The following is a 24,372-nucleotide window of genomic DNA, read 5'->3' as shown; positions in this document are numbered from 1 at the left end:
TTGTTGCTCATAATGACCCTTGAGAAGGTGGCGGTGAGCCGCCTTCTTGAACCACTGCAGTCCATGAGATGCAGGCACACCCACAGTGCTGTTAGGGAGGGAGATCCAAGATTCTGACCCAGTGATAGTGAAGGAACAGAGATATATTTCCAAGTCAGGAAAGAGGGGAACTTGCGGGTGGTGATATTCCTATATATCTGCTGCCCTTCTAGGTGGTAGAGGTCATGGGTTTGGAAGGTGCTATTGAAGGAGTCTTGTTGCAGTGCATCTTGGCGATGGTACACACCGTGTGTCAGGAGTGGAGAGAGTAAATGTTTGAGGTGGCGAATAAAACAAGGTTGTTTTGTTCTAAATGGTGTCGAGCTTGTAGAGTGTTGTTGGAGCTGCACTCATTCAGGCAAGTGGGGAGTTTTCCATCACACTCCTGACTTGTGCCTTGTAGATGGTGGACAGGCTTTGGGGAGTCAGGAGGTGAGTTATGCACCTTGTTGTATAGAAGCAGAGAAAGAATTGAAAATACACTTTTTACAATGAATGTTCTTCGTAATTTCAAAATTATTGGCTATTCATTTGACTCAGTATTTATCTTTGATATTACATTTCATTATCCTGACTCCTCCAGTAAACTGGTTATAATCACTGCCATAACGTAGGAAGTAAGGAAACAATGGCACGGAAATAAGTGGCGCGGTGGCACAGTGGTTAGCACTGCTGCCTCACAGCGCCAGGGATCCGGGTTCAATTCCCGGTTTGGTCACTGTCTGTGTGGAGTTTGCACGTTCTCTCCATGTCTACGTGGGTTTCCTCCAGGTGCTCTGGTTTCCTCCCACAGTTTGAAAGACGTGCTGGTTAGGTGCATTGGCCGTGCTAAATTCTCCCTCGGTGTACCCAAACAGGAGCCAGTGTGTGGTGACGGGGATTTTCACACTAACTTCATTGGAGTGTTAATATAAGCCTACTTGTGACTAATAAATAAGCTCACTTAACAGTATGTATAGAACAAGTTTGGTTCTGGGAGGCTTTCGTTCTGATGTTGGTGAGATGCTCCTGTTTGTGGTTAATCTTACCCGGGAAAGCTTCGCTATGAATAAACAAGTGCAGTGAGTTGTCAGTGGTGGTAACTCCTGCCAGAATTTGGAGCTAACATTGTGGTTTTGTGTAATGTCTAACAGAGTGAAAGAGAATATTCCATTCTCAAATTGTGTGGATGTACTGTTGTGTTTTCTGCCTTCAAGATGTGAAGCAATTAATATCTCAACCTATATATTTACATGAAATATCCTTATGGCTATTTACAACTTTTTAAAAACTGGATGTTGTAAAATGTCTGTCTGTGACCATCAAATAAAAGGAGCTTTCTGGCTGTTTCAGGGGAAACTTGTACCTCATTATGACACATTACCAACCTCTGTGGGTTGTACAGGTCTAATTCAAACAGAATTATAGAAAGGTCATCCACATTTCCCAATCTAGGTTAGCCAACCAGAGTTTCTTCATCTGCTAGGACAAAGGACCCCACAACCATCCTTTCAATTCTTAATGGTTGTAACACTTAACTATCTTGGGAACCCTGATGTGGGACACAGCATCCACTGTCAAAGGTAATGAGGAGATGTGGGATTCGTGTGACAAGAATGTCTAGCTGGTGAAACCAGTTATATTACCTTTCTGTAGAGCAAGATCTCCATCTGCTATTTTACCACCTGCACGGTGGCACAGTGGTTAGCACTGCAGCCTCACAGTGCCAGGGGCCAGGGTTCGATTCCTGGCTTTGGTCAATGTCTGTGTTGAGTCTGCACTTTCTCCCCGTGCCTGCGTGGGTTTCCTCCGGGTGCTCCGACTTCCTCCCGCAGCCCGAAAGACGTGCTGGTTAGGTGCATTGCCATGCTAAATTCTCCCTCAGTGTACCCAAACAGGCATGCTGGAGCATGGCTACTAGGGGATTTTCACAGTAACTTCATTGCAGTGTTAATATAAGCCTCGTTGTGACACTAATAAATAAACTTTAAACTAGCATAAACACATTCAAAGGAGCGCTGCCCTTGTTGAACAGTTGGCCACACCTGTACTGTTTCTGCACCATTGCCCATGAGGCTAATACATCTCTACATGCTTACCCCAGTGTGTGAAAATAACTCCACTGGAAAAGTGAGTTGTAGAGCATTGGTTTTTAGCCTGCTGACCATCATGAAAGAATACCTCAACTGACTCGTGAAACAACATTTCTTTGTGTGTCCTCTGCCCTGTAAATCTTCCTGTTCTTTGTCTCTTTCTTTACTGTATGAAGGCAGTCCCTCCTACATTTTGTGTGTGTGTGTGTGTGTGTGTGTGTGTGTAAGTAATCTAACCCTTTAAGTTCACCCTATCTCGAGGTCACTGTGGGGTTAATTATAGAAATTTAGATCACAACAAAACTGAAAGGTTGGGAAATGTGCCATTGTTCATAAAAGGGGACCCTCCCCTCCTATCTGTAATATAAGCAGCAATGAGATACTAGGGTTCTCTGTGTAAAGAGTTTTACTCAACGTGGTGGCACAGTAGTTAGCATTGTTGCCTCACAGCGCCAAGGACCTGTCTAATCTAAGATTCATATAGCCTCTGTCTCTTCCACTAACCCTGTGAATGAACTCCGCAAACTCTACGGTGAGAGTTTTCTCCTGCCTCCTTATGAAGGGTTTGATTCCAGCTGTGGGTGACTGTCTGTGTGGAGTTTGCGCATTCTTCCTCCGGGTGCTCTGGTTTCCTCCCACACTCCAAAGATGTGTGGGTTAGGTGGACTGGTCAAGCCAAATTGCCCTGCAGTGTCAGGGTAACTACATGGTTTTAAGGGAATAGAGCCTGAGTGGGATTGTTGTTGGTGCAGGCTCGATGGACTGAATGGCCTCCTGCGCTGTAGGAATTCTATGGATTCTAAATGTCTTCTTTCTTTTAGCAGCTTATTTCAGTTTAGTTCCCCTTTCTAAATCAGCACACTTAGGTTTTGCTAATCCATCGATGAACCATCAACAGTATATTGTTATGAAGTTGCATATATAAGATTAAAAACGTGGCTTTTTACACAATATAAATATTAAAAAGAAATGCTGAAACCAAAAGAAGAAATCCTATAGCATTATCTCTTTAAAAAGCATGTGTCTTTTTGTGGATTTGAAACTGCGGCAGCAGGTTTTCAACATTTGTATCCAAAGCAGCAATCTGGGTTCCAACATAGCAAAACAGGCTTTTGAATTGGACCAATGAGTTTAAACCAAGCCCACAGAGACACAGGGCCAATGGAATTCAGATGTGAGGTTTGTTAACAGCCTCAAGCCACTCAGATAGGAGGAATACTGAGAGGTAATTCCAGGTATTTAAACCTGGACAAAGGGAAATGATTATCAGAGTAAACTTGCCACCTCTTTAATCGGTAGGAGGGAGAGGCGAGGGTCTCATAGAATCCTGCAATAATCTACAGAAAATCATCATCTAAAGAGAGAGAGAGATAGCAACTCAAAGTGTTGCAGATGGAAGCATCAGAAGAAAGTTCATACTTCCAACAGACACCTGGTATTATAATATTTGAGGGTGTTTATATTCTATAAGGATCTATTTCATTTTTCCTGAATGAGTCTTGTAGCATTCAAACAGCCTTCAGTTGGGGAGTTTGTTCAGTTTGTTAATTGTTTTAAAAAGGTTGTTACCAGTTTTTAAATAAAGATCTGTTAATTGTTCATGATAGTGTCAGATCCTGCTTTAACTTACCCCAAAACCAGTAGCCTCCTATTACCCCACGCCCATTCGTATAAGATTGAGGTGAGGTATATCCCTTTGGTTTGTTCCAAAAATCGCGCAGAGGAAAGAAATCACCTCCATGTCGTAACAATATAACTAAACAATTGAATATGACACACGCTGGGAGCCAGTGTAGATCACCTTTTTCCATTCGATCTTGGGAACTGGGCATTGTTGGCAAGGTCAGCATTTATTGCCCATCCCTAATTGCCCTTGAGGTTTGTTGGTGAAAATAACCTCAACTTTGTCGTCAAGAAGGTAAATGGCTCACTAGAGCATTTCAGAGTCTTGCTGTGAGTAAGGGTAGCTGATTTCCTTCTCCAAAGGGCATTTATCAACCAGATTTTTTTTTTGTTTATATCATTCTGTTAGTTTTATAGCTACTATTTCTAACATAGCCCTTTTTGTTACAAATTTATTTAATTGAATTTAATCTCTCCAGTTGCTGTGGTGGGATTTGAACCCATAGCTCCAATCGTTCAAAAGAATCAGGGTGGCACAGTGGTTAACACTGCTGCCTCGCAGCACCAGGGACTCATTCTGACTGTGGGTAACTGTCTGACTGGAATCTTGCCAATGTTCACACTGGTGTCCTGCTACAGTGAACGGAGATTTGGCTGGATGCAAAATTTTCCAACCTCGCTGCAGCTGGACCGTGGCGTGAATGGGCGGTAAGATCACGCCCTTTGTGTGGAGCTTGCACATTCTCCACATGTCTGTGTGGGTTTCCTCTGGGTGCTTTGGTTTCCTCCGACACTCCCAAAGAGTGCAGGTTAGGTGGATTGGCCATGCTGAATTGCCCCTTAGTGTACAAAGATCTGTAGGTTAGGGGGAATGAGCGAGATAAATGTGTGAGGTTACGGGGATAGCTCCTGGGTAAAGTAGTCTATCGAAGAGTTGCTGCTGACTCTCTGGATTGGATTGGATTTGCTTTTTGTGTACACAATGTATCAATGTGCACACAATGAATCCCTGCAGTGCAGAAAGAGGTCATCCAGCCCATTGAGTCTGCACTGACTCTCTGAAAAAACATCACACCTCAGCCCTCCTCTCCCTGTCATTGTTAATATTAGAGCCCTTTTATAAGGGTTGGGAGCGTCTTGAGGAGTGTTAAAACTGAGAGCTCTATTATGAGGATGTAACATGTAATAAGTGGTCTCCAACTGAACATTCTGATAATAGCTACAACAGAGTATTAGAACTGGATACTGTACATTAAAGATATGTTGTATGACACGGGCGGTGTAACAACTGACAGCCCTACGGAGAGAGTCACAGGAGGACTGGTAAAAATTGAGAGAGCTTTACTCTTTAGCTATCTTCCACTTATAGTGTTCTACACTTGTTCTGTCCTTTGAGTTGAATATGCAATGCAGGATCCATCACATGTTTGATCAGGCTGGAATATAGGATGGAAAATTACTGGTCAGATATCCTAAAGGTACAGAGGGAAATAGTAACAAATTGAATGGGAGTTTGATTGTTTTTTTTATTGCCATGTTTGTAGTCATATCGTAGTCACAGCTAAACTTAAGCTCCTGCAGAACTCTGCCTGTGTTTTAACCGTTTCATTCAGCCTCTGTGCTGGCAGACTAACGTTGCATAGGGTTCAGCAAAGGTTCAATTTTTAAAATTCGTATTTTCCTTTCTAATCCCTCCATCGCCTCACCTCCTCCCTATCTCTGTAACCTTCTCCAGCCTGGTAATGTTCTGAAATTCTCCTCCGATTCTTGCCTCGTGTGCATCCCCCATTGTAATGGCTGCACCATTGGCGGTCAAACGTTTTAGCTTCCTGGGTGGTACGCTCTGGAATTCCCTCTGTAATCTCCCCACCTCTTTGTCCACCACTGAGCCACCGGTCAACGCTCCTAATATCACTCTTGATGTCAAATTACGTTTGATAACTCTTCTGCAAAATATCTTATTATGTTACAGAAATGCGAGTTGTTATTGTTGTAAAAATTACGACCTCCCCCTGCCTTTGAACATTGTGTTCCACTGTGTGGGCGGTTTTGCGCATTTAAAATTAGCAGTTAATGACTTTTACTGAAGCAATAAATCTCCTAATTTGAGGTGTAGAAGAATAAGAAGTCCTCTCCTTCGTTTCTCCGCAGGATAACGTGCTATGAAGAAGATGAGTAACATTTATGAGTCGGCTGCCAATACTCTGGGCTTGTTCTCCAGCCCCTGTCTGACGAAGGTGGAACTGCGGGTGTCTTGCAAAGGGATATCGGACCGAGATGCGCTTTCCAAACCGGACCCCTGCGTCATCCTCAAAATGCAGTCACACGGACAGTGGCTAGAGGTACGGTCACACAACCATTCTGAGCACTCTCTGCTCCACAACTTCAACCGGGGTTCAGCTGAGTTTTACCTGTGCTGTTTAGTAACATTGCCGTGTGAAATATCAACTCTTTATGTACAGGGAACGAGGCTGAAGCATCATGAGGGGAAATGGGGGGCAGTGGAGGGGAGGAACATGGCTTTCCCTTTCTTTGGCTGATTTTAAGATGCAGCAAACAAAATGAGTTGTTCTGAATTCTAGCCTCTCTTTTTCTTCACGGAATGCCATTCGCCAATAAAAAAAAACTGCATGGATGTTCTTTCAGGACAAGGCCATTCAGCCCCTCCATTCAGTCTGTTCTGTCATTCAGTGTGATCACAGCTGACTTGGGGCCTAGCTTCATAGGCCTGCCTTTGGCCCGTTTTTGCTTAACACCTTTGACTAACAAAAACCTAACAATTTAAAGTTTAGAATTGTTATAGTATCATTTATCTTAAGATTGAAATTAAGTTTTTTTTAGGATTGTTACATCATTTTTTGTGGAAGAGAGTTCTAAACTTCCACCATCCATCTGAACGAAGAAGTGTTTCTAAATATCACTCCCTAAAGGATTGGTTCTAATTTTTGGATTATGGTCCTTAGTCCCGGACTCTCTGACCAGTGGCAATGGTTCCTCTCTCTATCCTATGTGCTCCCCTTAATATATTGAAAATGGTGATCCAGTCACCACTTTGTAAATTCCAGGGAATGTAACCCAGTTTTCTTTAGTCTCTCCTCGTAGGTTAATCCTTAGAATCCAGGTGCCATCTATTCTGATAATTCTACACTTCACTCCCTCCTGGGCCAATATCTCCTTTGTGATAAAAGCAGGCAGGACCCAGGCCTTCCTGTCTCCGTTATTTCAGCCCACCATCCTGCTCTCCTGTCCACATGTCCATCATGTTCCAGTGAAGCCCAACCCAAACTGGAGGAATAGTATTTCCTCCCCCCCCCCCCCCCCGATTGGGCACTCCACTTCCGGACTCAATATTGAGTTCAGCAACTTCAGAGCATGAACTCTCCCCTCCAATCTCATCCCAAATCTCTCTCCTTCCCCTTCGCCCCATTTTTATTTCTATCAATTTATTTTCATTTCTTCCACTGATTCATTTATCCATCCCCTTTTATATCCCGCTTTCCATCCTTTCTCCCCTCCTCTCCTACCCCACTGTCCCATGTCTCAGGTTGTCCTTTATCACTCTACTTATCTTTGTTCTGCCATTCTGATCTCTGAAAGGGCCGCTATTAGCACCCTTCTTAGCCATGATCACCACCCTTTTACATTTCCTTTTGTCTTGTTGCCCACATTCCATGATACAATAAAGAAAACAAATCTCCGCTGTTATTCATGTTTTTGTTAGGTTTGGGATTTTTGTTGCAGCTTCCTCTTTATACATTTTTCCAATGCGTGTTCTATACCAACTTAAACATCCCACGTGTGCAACAGAGCCCATCTTTCTCCCTGTTTATTCTGCGATTCCCTCGTGCTCCCTTCACACACCTTTCACAGCCAAGTGACCCTGTCCTTTTGCTTTGCCTGCCCCTGATGCCCGCCAGGAATTCAGTGACCTTTTATTAATTATTCAGAGCCAATCCCCAGCCTTGACGTTGAGAATGGAAGCTCAGTGCAGACGCAAATCAACAATCTGATGTATGACTACATCAAGGTTCACGTTAACTGCTTATTTTTCCAGTTGTTTCTCTCCACTATCCTTTCTGTAAGAAGGAGGTTATCGATATCCACCCTGTCTTGCACCCCCCTCTCCCCCACCTCCGCCAGGCATCCCCAGCCAATAAGTACACATCAGGGTGGCACGGTGGTTCGCACTGCTGCCTCATAGCGCCAGGGACTCGGGTTTGACTCCTGTCTTGGGTCACTGTCTGTGTGGAGTTTCTCCCCGTGTCTGCGTGGGTTTCCTCTGGGTGCTCCGGTTTCCTCCCACCGTCCCAAGATGTGCGGGTTAGGTAGATTGGCCATGCTAAATTGCCCCTTAGTGTCAGGGGGATTAACTAGGATAAATGCATGGGGTTATGGGGATAGGACCTGGTTGGGATTGTTGTCAGGATAGACTCGATGGGCTGAATGGCCTCCTGCACTGGGGAGTTCTATAATTCTATAACAGTGGTTTGATTTGATGGGGTGTCGGGGGGAGGGGGGTGTTTGTACAGACATGGATCCTGAATGTTAACGTCTCTCCAAAACAAAAGTAGAAATTGCAGTGGTTCAGTGAAGAAAAAGTTCCTGACAGCGATACGCTTTTGAGAAATCAGCAAATCCCCATGCAGCGCTGAATCCTTTACAACTCGGAGATGTGGAGATAGGTTTCCTTGTACGTGATGGTTGAATGAAGTCTCTGTCACTGGTGACTCTACTATTATCTATCACTTAGATATGTAATAATCTGGCCTTGACTGTTATTGTGTAAATGGGTAACCTTCCTGTCAGCAATTCCCTCCTTTAAATAAGAGAAATGTTCAACATTGAAGTGTGCAGTTGAACTGCCTGCTGTCAGAACACAATGTTCCGTGGATCTGTGCTCTTACTATGTAAAATTTGAGTTTATTTATTATTGTCGCAAGCGTGCTCACATCAACACTGCAATGAAGTTACTGTGAAAATCGCCACACTCCGGCACCTGTTCGGGTACACGGAGGGGGAATTTTAGCATGGCCGTTGCACCTAACCAGCACGTCTTTCGGACTATGGGAGGAAATCAGAGGAAACCCACACAGACACAGGGAGAACGTGCAGACTCCGCACAGACAGTCATCCAAGGCTGGAATCGAACCCAGTCCCTGATGCTGTGAGGCAGCAGTGCTAACGACTGTGCTGCCCTGAGTAAAGTCAGGAACACTACCTCCTGCTTGGTGCCACTAATCTCCATTAGAGTTAAATTCAAGATGTATATATTGCCACTTATGTTTGCAATGTAAGAGTGAGTCAGTTTTGCTAACATCATCCAGATCTTGTGGAATGCTCTCAGGACATAGACTCCTACAGTGCAGAAGGAGGCCATTTGGCCCATTGAGTCTGCACTAACCACAATCCCACCCAGCACCTATCCCCACCACTCCATGTATTTACCCTACTAGCTAGTCCGCTTGACACTAAGAAGCAATTTAGCAATCAGCTTAACACGTATATCTTTGGACTGTGGGAGGAAATCGGAGCACGCGGAGGAAATTCATGCAGACACGAGGAGAATGTGCAAACTGCACACCGACAGTGACACAAGGCGGGAATCGAACCCGAGCCCCTGGCGCTGTGAGGCAGCAGTGCTAACCACTGTGCTGCCGCAAATTGGCATTAGTGAATGTACCCATTTCCATAGCCTGATTGATTCTTTTTCTTAATGCATCAGGTTTATGTTTAGAAATGTGTTTTGCCTTCTGATTGGTGGTACGTTTGCAGCGGGAATGTGTTTAATAAATCTTCACACTGTTTGCGTGCTTTAAGGGAGAGTTGTAAAACTCAGCGAGAGTACTCTGGGCATAAAAGAACAAAAATAAAAGGTGCCGCTTCCTATTGTTCAGGCAATAGTATCTTGTTACAGTTTGATCAGTCAAGAAAACAAAGATGTTTAGTTCTCAGATGTTGGTGACGGCTAAGGATGAGTTTTTGAAAACACTTATTGAGTTGACTACTTCTTAAACCTCAGAATATATCGAATAAGAGTGTAACTGAATATTAATAGAGGATGCTGCCTTTATATTCCAGTCCCATCATCATCAAAGGCCTTGCCTTCTCCATCAGTTATAGCTGTGGCAGTGTTACTGATACCCGCAGAGCACAGAAACACTACAGGCAGTAAGATTTCTCTTCACAGCAGTGGAGACAGGCAGATGCTAATAGGCACCATAAGTGGCACTGTCTGCCACTTATTCTGAGCGTTCACTGACACTAAGAAAGTCCATTACCATAAATGTATTTTAAACAACCTTACAGTTGCAACGTGTGTGGCCCTTCCTGTGTTGCCATTGATGCTGCGGAGGCTGTCTTGAAACAGGAAATTAATCAGCTTCTCCAGCTCTGTTGACATTACAGCAACACCTCAAACAGCAATTGTTCTGCAAGGTAACTGTAGGAGTTCGGAGCTGTCACTTGCAACCAGGCAATGCACTGGAGCAGAAACTGAATGTTGAGTAATGAGTAGAAGCTACGATGCTGAAACATATCATCTGGTCCTCACCCAGTCCTCACTGGCATTTGTCTATATGTGAACAAACAGCCCTCATCACAATTACCCTATCCCATTCCTATACCTCTTCAGCCCCTTTCTCCTTCTTTCATCTATTTAATCTTGGATTAATATAGCCTCTGCCTTATCCGCTAACCCTATGGATGAACTCCGCAACCTCTGTGGGGAGAGCTTTCTCCTGCCTTCTTTTGAAAGATTCAATTCCAGCCTCAGGTAATGTGCACATTCTCTCCATGTCGGCGTGGGTTTCCTCCAGCTGCTCCGGTTTCCTCCCACATTCTGAATGATGTGCTGGTTAGGTTGATTGGCCATGCTAAGTTGCCCCTTGGTGTCAGGGGGACTAGGAGCGTAAATATGTGGGGTTATGGGGATAGGACCTGGGTGGGATTACTGTCGGTGCTGGCTTGATGGGCCAAATGGCCTCCTTCTGCACTGTAGATTCTATGAATAACTTCTTTTTAATCTTAACTCTCATTCTTGACACTCCTGCAATTTCAACATTAATGAGATTTTGTATCTTATGGTTGAGATTGATAATATTTTGGGACTGTGACTTTAAATGTAGTGTAGGTAAAAGGGGCCATGTGATCTGTTCTGGCGTCTGCCTGATAGTTAAACTGGCAAGGTATAAGGTGTTATTCTTATGGGTAATGACAGAAATTTTAAAACTAATGATGAATAGACCATGAGTCTCCCAAAGCTCTAGAGAGGTATTATAGCTATTATGTTGTAACCAGAGGTGCTGTAAACTGTGCCTTTATTTCTGAGATGAAAGACAGTTTGGATCAAAGATTTGAACAGCGTTTCAATTTAGATACAAAGCTAATGTGTTTCCTGATACCAAGAGAAAGAGGGTGGAGGAAGGCATTTTGATATCAGGTTACAGGCTTCCCTGTAAATCTAGGAATATCACAGACCGGTTGGCTACAGTGCAGCTATTTGAGAGGAGAGAGTGAAAAGGATAGAGGCGGCCAACCTGCTGCTTAAGCAGAGGAAACATTGATTCTATCATTCATCATATAGAACGCGGATGGGAACTTTGCTCAGATTGAAGACTAAGTGTGTAACGAGTTACAATAGGCTGGAGGTTTTTGCATTTTAAATGTCAAATATAATATAATTTATTCAAATTTCCCCACTTTGTTTTGAATCCATGAGGTGAAAGTAGCCAAGATGTTTGTATGCCTTGACTCTGACCATATCCCTCAGTGTAGTTTGTCTTGCGTTCTGCAGTGATTTATAACTAACATGCCACCCTAATTATTTCTTGATGATGGGAAACTGGAAATGTTTATTATGGGATGTCTAGTTAGCCCATTCAGTGGCCTCCTGAGTTGCCAAGTGGAGAAGTGAGGCACCTCCTTCAGGCGGATCTTATGGGGCAGATCGATGTGAGGTGTTCCATGGTCTGGGACTTGTGGCCACAACCGAGTCATCCCTCCCCTTCCACTTAGGGAGAAGGTGGCCACGTTGGCCATGCCCAGTGTGGATTCAGCTCAATGTCATTGAAGTCTGTCGAATCCTGGGGATCTGTGTTGTTGGGTCAGTGTTGATGTGTTCTTTTTCCTTTTAATGCCAGATGTGTTCCACAAACCAGTCCTCAGGGTGGTGGGTTGACATGTCAAAATTTATCAATTTAATAAATTGCTTTTAAATTCTTCAACTGCCACAGTGGAATTTGAACTCATGTCTCCAGATTGTCAGTGCAAACATCTGGATTGCTAGTCCAGTTGTGTAGCTACCACAGCTGTTGGAATATTTGTTGCCCACTCCCGGAATGGCTGGTATGAATTTAATCACCTCCTCGTTGTGATGGAACACAATGTGAATGGTAGGTGTTAACGATAGGGGACAGCATAGGGAACAACTCACTTGGAGATGTTTACCAGCGCAGACTACCGTAAATTAATGCTCATTTCCTAGTCTGTAGCCATGTTGTGTCGAACCTGAGTGCGAACGTGGGGAGACGGCAGAGACTGACTCCCAATGTTTTTTTTTGTAGTCCCTTAGTTCTCCTCATCCGTCCATCCCTAATTAGGGCTTGGTTATCATGGTTATGCTACTGGACCAGTTATCCAGACGCTGGCAATAATAGTCTGGGACGCAAGTTTGACTCTCGCCACGGCAACCAAGATTTTTAAATTCAATTAATTAAGTAAATCTGGAATTTCTAAAATAAATGCCAGTCTCATTCATGGTTGCCATGGAGCTGTGCCGATTGTTGTATTAAAAAGAAAACCCATCTTGTTCACTAGTGTGTGGCCAAATTCCTCTCCAACTCGATTTTCAAGTTTGCTGATGGCACCATCCTGGTGGGTGGGATCTCAACAAAGCACAATACAGCACAGGAACAGGCCCTTCAGCCCACCAAGTCTGTGCCAACACAGGTGCCACTCTCATCTAATATTTTCTTGCCTCTACATGGTCCATATCCCTCCATTCCCTGCCTATTCACGTATCTATCCAGTTGCCTCTTGAACATTGTTATAGATTCTGCTTCCGCCACCACCTCCAGCAGTGCATTCCAGGCATTCACCACCCTCTGTGTGAAAAACATGCCCCTCACATCGCTTTAAAACTTCCTGCTCGCGCTTTCAATCTATGCCCCTGAATAATTGACCCTTCGATCCTGGGAAAAAGACTCTGACAATCTCAAAACAATGACGAGACAGAGTACAGGAAAGAGATAGAGAATCTGGTGAACTGGTGCAGCAACAATAATCTCTCCCAACAAAACAAAGGAGATTGTCATCGACTTCAGGAAATATAAAGAAGAACGTGCCCCTGTCTACATCAACAGGGGCAAAGTAGAAAGGATCGAGAGCTTCAAGTTCTTAGGTGTCCAGATCACCAACAATCTGTCCTGGTATAGTTAAGAAAGCCCACCAATGCCTTTAGTTTCTCAGGAAACTAAGGAAATTTAGCAAGTCTGCTACAATTCTCACCAACTTTTACAGGTGCATCATAGAAAGCATTCTTTCTGGTTGTATCACAGCTTGGTATGGGCTCCTGCTCTGCCCAAGACCGCAATAAACTACAAAGGGCCATGAGTGAAGCCCAGTCCATCACTCAAACTAATCTCCCATCCATTGACAATGTCTACACTTCCCGCTGCCTCAGAAAAGCAGCCAGCATAATCAAAGACCCCCAGACACCCCCGAAGTCTTCCGTCGGGGAAAAAGATACAAAAGTCTGAGGACACGTACCAACCAACTCGAGAACAGCTTCTTCCCTGCTGCTGTCAGACTTTTGAATGGACCTGCCTCACGCTAAGTTGATCTTTCTCTCCTCCCTAGCTGTGACCGTAACACTACATTCTGCACTCTCTCCTTTCCTTCCCTATGAACGGTATGCTTTGTACACTGCGTAGAAACAATACTTTTCACCGTGTGCTAATACATGTGACAATAATAAATCAAATCAATCTCCTTCAGAGTGGGAAATCTGTTTGCCCGACCCCTAGTCCATGTGACTCCAGACCCTTGACAACGAGAGTGGCTTTCAGTTGCCCTCGGGGCCACAGAGTTGCATGGGGCTGGGCAGTGAGGCTAGGCTGGCCTGGCCAGCGATACACACACTCTCCATGAATGAATACCAAGAGAAAAAGAAACCAGCCCTTTCATTCAGCTTATCAACTATCACTGCATTTTGAAAAGATTTCTTGGAATCTCCTTGTCTCATCTGTTTTAATTAACTGCAAATTTAACTAATGATTTCCATAGAAACTATTGCACTCTATATATAGAGGAGAACTGAGCTGGTTTATCCACTCTCTGTCAAGCCAGACAATAAATGAAGACTGATGCGTCACTTCAAAGGGATCTTTATTTTTTTCTCGTTGCTTTTAAATGGCAAAACATCTTGAGTTAGATATGTTGCTATGAATTGGAGCTGTCTTTGTGGACAATAATGGGATTTAAAAAAAAAATAGCAATGCATTATAATTTCACAATGGTGGCACTTAGCTCCCTGCGGAAAGTCTTGCGATTTCCTCCCTGCACTCACCAAACGCGATGTTTTATCAATTTTTAAATAAATTGTTGCTTAACATTTCTTCCTGCTTAATAAATGATGTGTTCGAGAAGTGTGTTTCTAAGATTATTCTCTCTCCCCCCCCCCCCCCCCGCCCGCCCGCTCTCTCTTTTGCTTGTAAAGCTCGCCGATGAGAGTTACCATGGAAATAGTTTCCAGATATAGATGTTGTGACTCTCCTGACCCGGGGAAGCAGTGCTTCTGAGTGGTCAGAGATGTGGCAGTTTTTTTGAGTGTGTTTTTTTTTGTTGTTGTTTAAACGGCTTGTTTAAGAACGTGTTTTAGGAATGCAACCGAAATTAAATTAAATGTTCCAGCACATTGAAAACTGGCTTGGACGTGGAGGTTGGTGGGGAATGGTAGGCTGGGGGGGGGGTTGTTAGTGACTCGCAGAGTTCCCCGGCTCCTCTCTCGGGTATTCTGGTGTTCCCCGGATTGGAATATTATACAGATCCACATGGACAAGTGACAAGACATCAATATTTTGGTCTTGTTGAAAGTCGAGGTAGGGTAGAGGAACCTTCTTGTTCTTAGGCTCAGGATCAAGGATGACTAGAACAAAGTATGGTATAATATATGAACATATTTAAGTCACGGGTAGACAGGTTTCTGGTAGACAAGGGGATTAATGGTTATGGGGAGAAAGCGGGAAAGTGGAACTGATCCACTTCAGATCAGCCATGATCTTATTGAATGGCGGGGCAGGCTCGAAGGGCTAGATGGCCTACTCCTGCTCCCATTTCTTATGTTCTTATGAACACGCCCTTTGGCCCGCCAAGTCTGTGCTGTCAGAGATGCCTCTTTAATCTAATATTTTCTTGCCTCTAAGGGCCTGATTTTTACCATTTTCATTCTAAGTGCTGAATCTGGGCGTGATTCAGATTCGACTTGGAAATCTGTTCTCAGGCACCCCATACACACTCAACCTGAAAAAAATCGCGAGTCTGAGTCGCGCTGTGGGCGGGGCTTATCGCGCCCGAAACGCTGCTCCGATCGGAGCCTTCAACTGCGCCTGCGCAGTGAGGAAAAAATTTTAAAAGTGCTCCCCTGTCTATTTCTCCCGGGCCGCAAAAAAAGCAGGAGTGATGGCCCCCACAGACATCGCCCACCCCCATAACGTAACTGTCCCCCTACCCAGACCGATCGCGACCCACTGCCCCAAAAGAGAGCCATCTGGCCTGCCCCTCTCTCACTCCTCCTCCATCCATCCCCCCACCACCCACCCACATCAGGGAGCGATCTGGCCTCTTTTCCTCTTTCCACCCGTCCATCCCCTACCAGAAAACAAGTCCAGTGGAGCTGATTCTGCGTGATCAGGATCTTGAATTTGGGAAGTTGGTTTGGGAGAGGATGTTCCTACCTGGCCATTGGATTTGGAGGAATATTACGAAGGTGCTGCTGCTGGTATTTCTCCAGTGTGTCCAGGTGCCGGTTGGAGCTTGTCCAAATCTCTGAAGCACAGAACAGCACAGCGATCACTGCTGCCCAGTAAACCCTGACCTCAAGCTTGGGTTTGAGACCCCAGTCAAATACTTTTTCTCCTCAGCTGTTGGAAGACTGAGCTGACACGTGGGAGGTGATGGTGAACTCTGCTGTCTATATCTGCCTTCGTCAACCAGAGGCCCCCAGGTTACAGAGAGTGGTCCACATTTTCCAGGATTGTTGATTCTAACCGACAGGAGGAGGGTGTTTGCTTTGGGAGTTGGCTGGAAGGAGATTTCAGTTTTCTGAATGTTTAGTGATAGACCCATTTTCTTAAGGTCCAGAGAAGGGGTGGACAATGACCTGGAGCTTAGTTTCACACAATCATCATCTACACAGTGAAAACAATCCTAATCTAACCAATCTCTCCTCATACATCAGTCCCACCATCCCTGGAATCAGCCTGGGGTAAACCTTCACTGCACTCCCTGGAGAGCAAGAACATCCTTTCTGAAAACTGCACACAATATTCCAAGTGTGGCCTCACCAAGGTCCTGTATAATTGCAACAACACATCCCTGCTCCTGTGTGTAGGGGGGGGGGGTGGTGTCAGAGGTTGTATTGCAGCGAGGAAGATGGAGAAGGGAGGTGGTGCAATGACACAGCCTTATTTGACCCCACGTTTCCCCGAGTGAGAGAGGAACACTTGTATTAATCATTTAAAGTTGCACATGTCAGCAAGGCTGTGTCAAACAAAGAAACCAAACACTCCAGTTTATTTTTAGATAGAATTGTACGAGAGGGAAGTTATACTGAAGCCGTATTAACCCTGGATAGACTACAATTAGAGGACTGCATACAATTGTGGCTGCAAAACTTGAAAAAGAATATTGAGGTACTGGAGAGGTACAGAGAAGGAAGTCCCTAGAAATGTGTAGATTAACAGAAAGGATTGACAAATTTGTCTCCTTTCTCTTGGGGAATAATGTCAGAAACTGGCACCTCTGCCCACATTAATGGGCCAGATCTTAACTCTGTAACTGAATGGGATTTGATTGAGTGAGTTAAAAATCAGTCCCATTATAGTCATAGAGATTTACAGCATGGAAACAGGCCCTTCAGCCCAACTCGTCCATGCTGCTCTTTATTTTTTTTAAAAACCCCTAAGCTAATCCCAGTTGCCCGCATTTGGCCCATATCCCTCTGTACCCATCTTACCCATGTAACTGTCTAAATGCTTTTTAAAAAATAAAATTGTGCTTGTCTCTACTACTACTACCTCTGACAGCTTGTTCTAGACACTCACCAACCTCTGTGTGGAAAAATTGTAGCTCTCCCCTCTCACCTTAAACTTATGCCCTCTAGTTTTAGACTCCCTTACATTTGGGAAAAGATGTTGACTATCTACCTTATCTGTGCCCCTCATTATTTTATACACTTCTATAAGGTCACCCCTCAGCCTCCTACGCTCCAGAGAAAACAGTCCCAGTCTATCCAGCCTCTCCTTATAACTCAAGCCATCAAGTCCCGGTAGCATTCTAGTAAATCTTTTCTGCACTCTTTCTAGTTTAATAATATCCTATCTATAATTATTTCAAATGTCTAATATAAATGACCTAATTTATCAGATAAACCGGAATCTGAAGCAATGCATTAAACAATGTGTGGTAAGTATTGCACAAGTTAATCACCCAGGCACATGTAAATCCTAATATAGATGAACTAATTGTAAAGAACTCTTTGTCCCCCCCCCCCCCCCCCCCCCCCCCAAGCATTTTCTTCTTTAAAGACGTTCTCTGAAACCTACCTCTCTGATTGAACCTTTTGTCTCGGTGTCAGATTTTATTTGGTAACATTCCTTCTCAGGCGCGCTCTGCGCAGCTTCAGACTGCTTGGGAACCATTTTGCAAGGGCACCGCGATCTTGTAGCACACATTAGACCCCCCCCCACTGCCCGTGGACATTGGGAGCATCCCCACCACCTCATTGACAGCATGAACCCCCACCCACTGCTTGACTTGGGTTGCCAGCAACAGGACATCGGTGCACTCTTGATGGGTCCCCCTTCCTGATCGCTGACATGCCCACCCCGTCCTGGCTCCTAATGTGCCCCCCATGATGACACCTAACATGATCCCTAAACTATTCTCCCCTGAATCTGGTTTCCAATGGGGGTACCATATGCATACACACGGGTCAAGGTAGGTGTAGGAAAAGGCTTTGTTAAGATGGCGGCGCGGGCTCGTTGGGCCGAATGGCCTGTTTCCCGTGCTGGATTGTTTTTTGTATGATGTGGATTAGCCATCCTAAATTAGCCCATAGTGTCAGAAGGATTAGCTGGGGTGGATGAATGGGGTACGGAGATGGGGCCTGGGTGGGATTGTGGTTGGTGCAGACTCGATGGGCTGGGTGGCCTCCTTCTGCACTGCTGGATTCTATGATTTCCCCCCTTCCCCACATAGCCTCCCTTCATAATCGTGTCTCAGGCCCCGCCTGTTGGCACTGCTCCTGGCACACTAGCAGTTCAGACAGGCACTGCCGGGGTGCCTGGTTGGCACTGCCAGGTGGGCACTGCCTGATGGCCGCTGCCCCCAGCCACCCTGGTGTTTCAGTGGCCTCTGAGCCCCCCCTGGTGTGACCATCACATCTGATCTCCGCTGGTTCTTGCGCCATGCCCGAGGTTGGAGAATCCCACGAGCTGAGAGTCGAACGGACTATCCGTGTTTAAATGCTACGTTAAGTAAGCATTGCCCTCTTGCGGCATTAGAAAGGGCTGGGAAACTGTTTGACGCGAAACCAGCTTTTAGGCCTGCATGCTATTTTCCAGTGTCGGCATGATCTGTAGCAGGCACAGCGAGGTGGGAGAATCACCGCCATGTTAAAGGTGTTAGATAAATGCAAGTTGTTGTTGTGATGCCTTGAAACGATGAAGAAAACCCACTGCCTATAGTGCCAAGTCGTCCAATCACAATCCAGTCAGTAGCTGAGCTCTGAAATGAGGGAAGCGACTAAACAAGCCTCAGACACCTGTAGGCATTTTCTTTTCATAATGTGGAACATGGGTGTCACTGGCTGGCCAGCATTTATTGCCCATCCCTAGTTGCCCTTGAACTGAAGTATAAAAAGTTAAAGTTTATTTACTAGTCACAAGTAGGCTTACGTTAACACTGCAATGAAGTTACTGTGAAAATTCGCTCGCTGCCACACTCCGGCGCCTGTGCGGGTCAATGCACCTAACCAGCACGTCTTTCGGACTGTGGGAGGAAACCCACTCAGGCATGGGGAGAATGTACAGACTCCGCACAGACAGTGATCCAAGGCGGGTTTCGAACCCGGGTCCCTGGTGCTGTGAGGCTGCAGCTGTGCCACTGTGCCGCCCCACCTGAGTAGGCTATTTCAGAGGGCAGTTGGAAGTGAACCACATTGCTGTGGCTCTGGAGTCACATGTAGGCCAGACCAGGTAAGGATGGCAGATTTCCTTCCCTAAAGGGCATTAGTGAACCGGATGAAATTTGAATGACAAGCGAGGAAATTGGAAGCAGGGAAGACAGGGTAAGGATAATGTGAGGAGTGAAAGGAATAACTTGGGGAAAACAGAGGTGTGGAAAGTATGAGGTGAGACACAAGGACATAAAGATTAATGAGAGGCACAAAATTTGCAGGGGTTAGCCCCTTTAGGTAAAATAACTATTTGATAGTTTTTGTGATAAAGTGATGCTGTATTGTGGGCTCTGCTATATTCCGAACTTAATCAAATCTTGAAGTTCCTGTGCATTGGATTACTTTAGATTCTATTAGCTGTTCTATAATGAGGATCATGCCATCTAGGAAGTGATAAAAGGCCAACAAATAATTCATGAAATAAGAGTCTGAAGTTGATGTTCAGTTATTCTGGGTTATCTAAATGGGTTTGTTTTATTTAATGGAAAGTGTTTTTAAATTTTCTGTGTGAAGATTCTTCCAGTGCAGCAATGCTCATCGACACCTTTGTTACGTTGGAACAACAGAAGCCGCTTTGAGCCTTTTCCATTGATCCAGTGGACTGTGGCTTTAATACATTTCTCTAACAATTAATCATTGCAATTTCCACTACCTTGGACCTGATGGTGACAGGCAACCTACGTGCCCGTCACCCTTGCTTATCCTTCTGGTGAGAGAAGTCATGGATTTGGGAGGTGCTGTTGAAGAGGTTTCGGAGTTGCGGCAGTGTGTGGTGTGAGTGGTACACACCACTGCTGCTGTGCATTGGTAACAGAAGAAGCGAATGTTCTAGGTGGCGGATTTTTTTTTAAACAGCCAACCGAGTGAGTAGATGTGGCTGATTGGCTTAACACTTCACCCAGAGATCAGCACCCCCAACTGTGCAGCACTCCCTCCAGCGCTGAACTGGAGTTTCAACTTTAATATTTGTGGCTAATTTGCTGAGTGGGATTTGAACCCAGGGCCTTGTATCTCAGAGGTAAGCTTGCCAACTACTCAACCATAGCTGACAGGGCTTTTAGGTGATGGATGGAGTGCCAATCAAGTGGGGCTGCTTTGCCCTGCATGTTGTTGGAGCCACACTCATCCAGGCAAGTGAATGTCACCCAATCCATCAGGCAAACCAGCCTCCCCCTCCATTGACTCTGTCTATACTTCCTGCTAACTCGGCAAAGCAGCCAGCATGATGGAGGACCCCATGCACCCCGGATATTCTCTCTTCCAACTTCTTCCGTCAGGAAAAAGATACAAAAGTCTGAGGTCACGTACCAACCGACTCAAGAACAGCTTCTTCCCAGCTGCTGTCAGAGTTTTGGACTTATTTCACATTAAATTGATCTTTCTCTACATCCTAGCTACAATATAACACTATATTCTGCACCCTCTCCTTTCCTTCTCTATGAATGGTATGCTTTGTCTGTATAGCGCGCAGGAAGCAATACTTTTCACTGTATCCCAGTACATGTGGCAATAATAAATCAAATCAAAATCAAAGCATTCCATCATACTCCTGACTTATGCTTTGTAGATGGTGGACAGACTTTGAGGAGTCAGGAGATGAGTTACTCACCGCAGAATTCCCAGCCCCTGACTCGTTCTTGTAGCCACTGTATTTATATGGAATGTCTAGTTCAGATTCTGGTCAATGGTAATTTCAGGGCTATTGGTAGTGAGGCAGTTCACAATGGTTATGCCAATGAAGTGAAGGGGAGATGGTTAGACCGTCTCTGCTTGGGGATAGTCAATGCCTGGCACTAGTGGGGTGTGAATGTTTTTACTAGCCCAAATTGATTGTTATCCAGGTTTTGCAGCATGTGGGCATGGATTACTTCAGTATTGAAGAATTGCGAAGAGAACTGAACATTGTGTAAGACTGTTAGCAAATATCCCTCACTTCCTATCTGAGGTGGGACGGGAGGTCATTGATGGAGCAGCTCAAGATGGTTGAGAATGTAGGACCGAGGATGGTTAGCCTTGAGAAACTCCTGCCGCAATGTCCTAGACTGAAATTATAATTCTCCAACGGCCAGATCCGTCATCTTTTGTACTAGGTATGTCGTTGCAGTTACACGGGGCCTTGGTGAGGCCACATTGTGTGCAGTTTTGGTCTCCTTTTCTGAGGAAGGATGTTCTTGCTCTCGAGGGAGTGCAACGAAGGTTTACCAGGCTGATTCCGGGGATGGTGGGACTGATATATGAGGAGATTGACTAGGTTAGAATTGTTTTCACTGGAGTTCAGATGAATGAGGGGAGGAATCTCATAGAGACTTATAAAATTCTAACAGGACTAGACAGGATATATGGAGGGAGGATGTTCCTGATAATGGTGTCCAGAAGCAAGGGTCATAGTCTGAGGATTCGGGGTAGACCACTTGTGATGGAGATATTTCTTCACCCAAAGAGTGATGAGCTTGTGGAATTAATTACCACAGGGAATAGTTGATTTCAAAACATTTGAATGTATTCAAGAGGCAGCTGGATATAGCACTTGGGGCGAATGGGATCAAAGGCTATGGAGAGAAGGCAGGATTAGGATATTGAGTTGGATGATCAGCCATGATCCTGATGAACGGCAGAGCAGCCTCGAAGGGCTGAATGGCCTCCTTCTGCTTCCATCTTCAATGTTCCTATGACTCCAGCCAGACATCAATTTCCCTCCGGGTCCTTGGTGCCGTACTTGGTGAAATGCTGCCCTGATGTCCAGGGCAATCGCTTTCACTACAGAAATTCCACTTTTTTCTCTGGAACAAAGCTGTAATCAGGTCAGGAACCAAGTGATCCTGCACAAACCTAAATACAGCTTCGCTGAGCAGGTTGCTGCTGAGTAAGTGGCACCTCGCAGCACTGCCGACAAAACCTTCCTTTGTTCTGCTGATAGACCAATGAGACAGGCGTTGGTTGGATTGGATTTGTTTTGCTTTTTGTGCAGATGTATACAAAAAAAATGGAATCTCTGGAGTGCAGAAGGAGGCCATTCAGCCCATTGAGTCTGTGTTGACTCTCCGACAGAGTTACGGGGATAGACCCTCTCCCCCGCCCAATCCCTGTAACACCACACATTGGCAAAGAATCATAGAATCTACAGTGCAGAAGGAGGCCATTTGGCCCATTGAGTCCATACCAACTCGCCAACCGAATTACGGAGATAGGGCAGGTAGAGGGCCTATCCCCATAACTCTACACATTGGCAAAAACAAAACATAGAATCCACAGTGCAGAAGGAAGACATTTGGTGCATCGAGTTTGTAACAACCACAATCCCACCCAGGTCCCATCCCCATAACCCCACATATTTACCCTGTTAATCCCCTGACACTAGAGTCAATTCAGCACGGCCAATCAACCTAACCTGCATTTCTTTGGGACTCTGGGAGGAAACCGAAGCACCCGGAGGAAACCCATGCAGACGTGGGGAGAATGTGGAGACTCCACAAAGAATGTGACTGAAGGCTGGAATTGAACCCGGGTCCCTGGTGCTGTGAGGTAGCAGTGCTAGCTACCATGCTGCCCTTAAAATAATTGGCATTTTTTAACATCCAGGGAGATGAAGAGGTGTGGTGTTTTCATGATGATGATGATACCATTGCGTGCAGCCTGCTGATTGGATTGTTCTTGATGTGGGAATGTTTCTACACTGGAAATATAAAAGAGCTGGTCAAGAATTTTGGATGAAAATTGGCATTTCTTTCATCAGAGAGGAGAGCAGAGGAAAACTGAGTGGGTAAACTACACAGCCCATCAAACATCGGGCCAACTCCACCATTCTGTTTGATTACTGGTTTCTTGCCCATTTCCCATACCCCTTGGGTAACAATTCTAGGAGTTGTCTGTGAGGGAACAGTGCTTTATTGCACAAAGTAAAGTAAAGCAAAAACCACAAGCCTGTGGTGAACACAGAGGTCTCAAACGGGACAGTGGAATAATGGACCCGCTCAGGGGTCTGCTTTATACAGGGCTCAGTATACAAGCTCCGCCTCGTGAATTTATTCTCAACTTCCAGGGAGCTCGTATTCAACGAGTCCTACAGAGAGGTCAATCAGTGATTCCCTGTGCAAGTCCTCAGGGTTCTCACACCTTGATTCTTCAAGAGAACCAAAAATCTTTCCTTCTTCAGCCTTAACGATGGTCAATGATGCAAAATCCAAAACCCAATAGGGTAGAGAATCCCAAAGAAGAATCCAACATTTTTAGATGTGTAAGGCAATTTTTTTACACAGAGGGTGATGGGTGCCTGGAACTCACTGCTGGGGAAGATAGTAGAAGCAGATATGATGGTGAAAAGGTCAGCCATGATCTTATTGAATGGTGGAGCAGGCTTGAGGGGCCAGGTGGCCTATTCCTGCTCCTAGTTCTTATGTTTTTATGACTTTTAATGGGCGTCTTGACACGAATAAGATTAGAATAGAGGATATGGTCCCTGGAAGAGTAGGGGGCTTTAGTTCTGTCGGGCAGCATGGGTGGTGCAGGCTTGGAGGGCCGAAGAGCCTGTTCCTGTGCTGTAATTTTCTTTGTTCTTGTTCTTTGTTCATTTGCTGTAACGGCTCCAATGCAAGCGTACCCTCACTTAGATGTGGAGCTCAAAATTGCCTTGCCACTATCAACTCTCGTTCAGTGCTGTATTTGCACACATTGGAGCCAATCTGTTATGGTACAGCACTTCCAGAAACTAGCAAGCCCAGCTAATTGAACCAACTGATGGGTTAGTGCAAACGAGCATTTGCTAACAAGCTGTCAATCCTTGATGGTGTTGGTCACAAGTGAGGGAACTGCAGCTGATCAGTCACCCTGAATCTGAGTGAGCCAGACATTACGATTAAAATGGCTGTCATTTCAGAGATTGATGTGGAGATGCTGGCGTTGGACTGGGGTAAACACAGTAAGAAGTCTGACAACACCAGGTTTAAGTCCAACCGATTTATTCATAAATCGGTTGGACTTAAACCTGGTGTTGTCAGACTTCTTACTGTATTTCGGAGATTGACAATCATATCCTGTTCAAGTAATTGGTGGGGTTTGTTTTGTAGTCGCTGATTATTTACGATGAGATGCAACTTTTGTTGACCTATCTAACATTGCCTGCAGACAGGTTTCAAACAGTGAAAACATTCCAGCATGTAGTTGTCCAGGTGTTAAAGCAACACAATT

At 45.0% G+C, this 24,372-nt stretch overlaps 1 protein-coding gene across 1 annotated transcript in view; it reads left to right on the top strand.

Moving 5' to 3' along the window:
* Positions 1-24,372, top strand: part of cpne4b (copine IVb) — a 308,216-nt gene that overhangs the window by 42,200 nt on the left and 241,644 nt on the right. The window contains exon 2 of the mRNA XM_080215148.1: positions 5,886-6,076. Coding sequence (XP_080071274.1) covers positions 5,897-6,076 — 180 coding nt within the window. The 5' untranslated portion in view covers positions 5,886-5,896. The remainder of the gene's footprint in view (positions 1-5,885; positions 6,077-24,372) is intronic.

The sequence above is a fragment of the Carcharhinus amblyrhynchos genome, chromosome 2 (assembly GCF_965287045.1).
Source record: "Carcharhinus amblyrhynchos chromosome 2, sCarAmb.v2.hapA, whole genome shotgun sequence".
NCBI classification, from domain to species: Eukaryota; Metazoa; Chordata; class Chondrichthyes; order Carcharhiniformes; family Carcharhinidae; genus Carcharhinus; species Carcharhinus amblyrhynchos.
The sequence above is the reverse complement of the archived record's forward strand: the minus strand, read 5'-3'. Positions and strand labels throughout refer to the sequence as shown.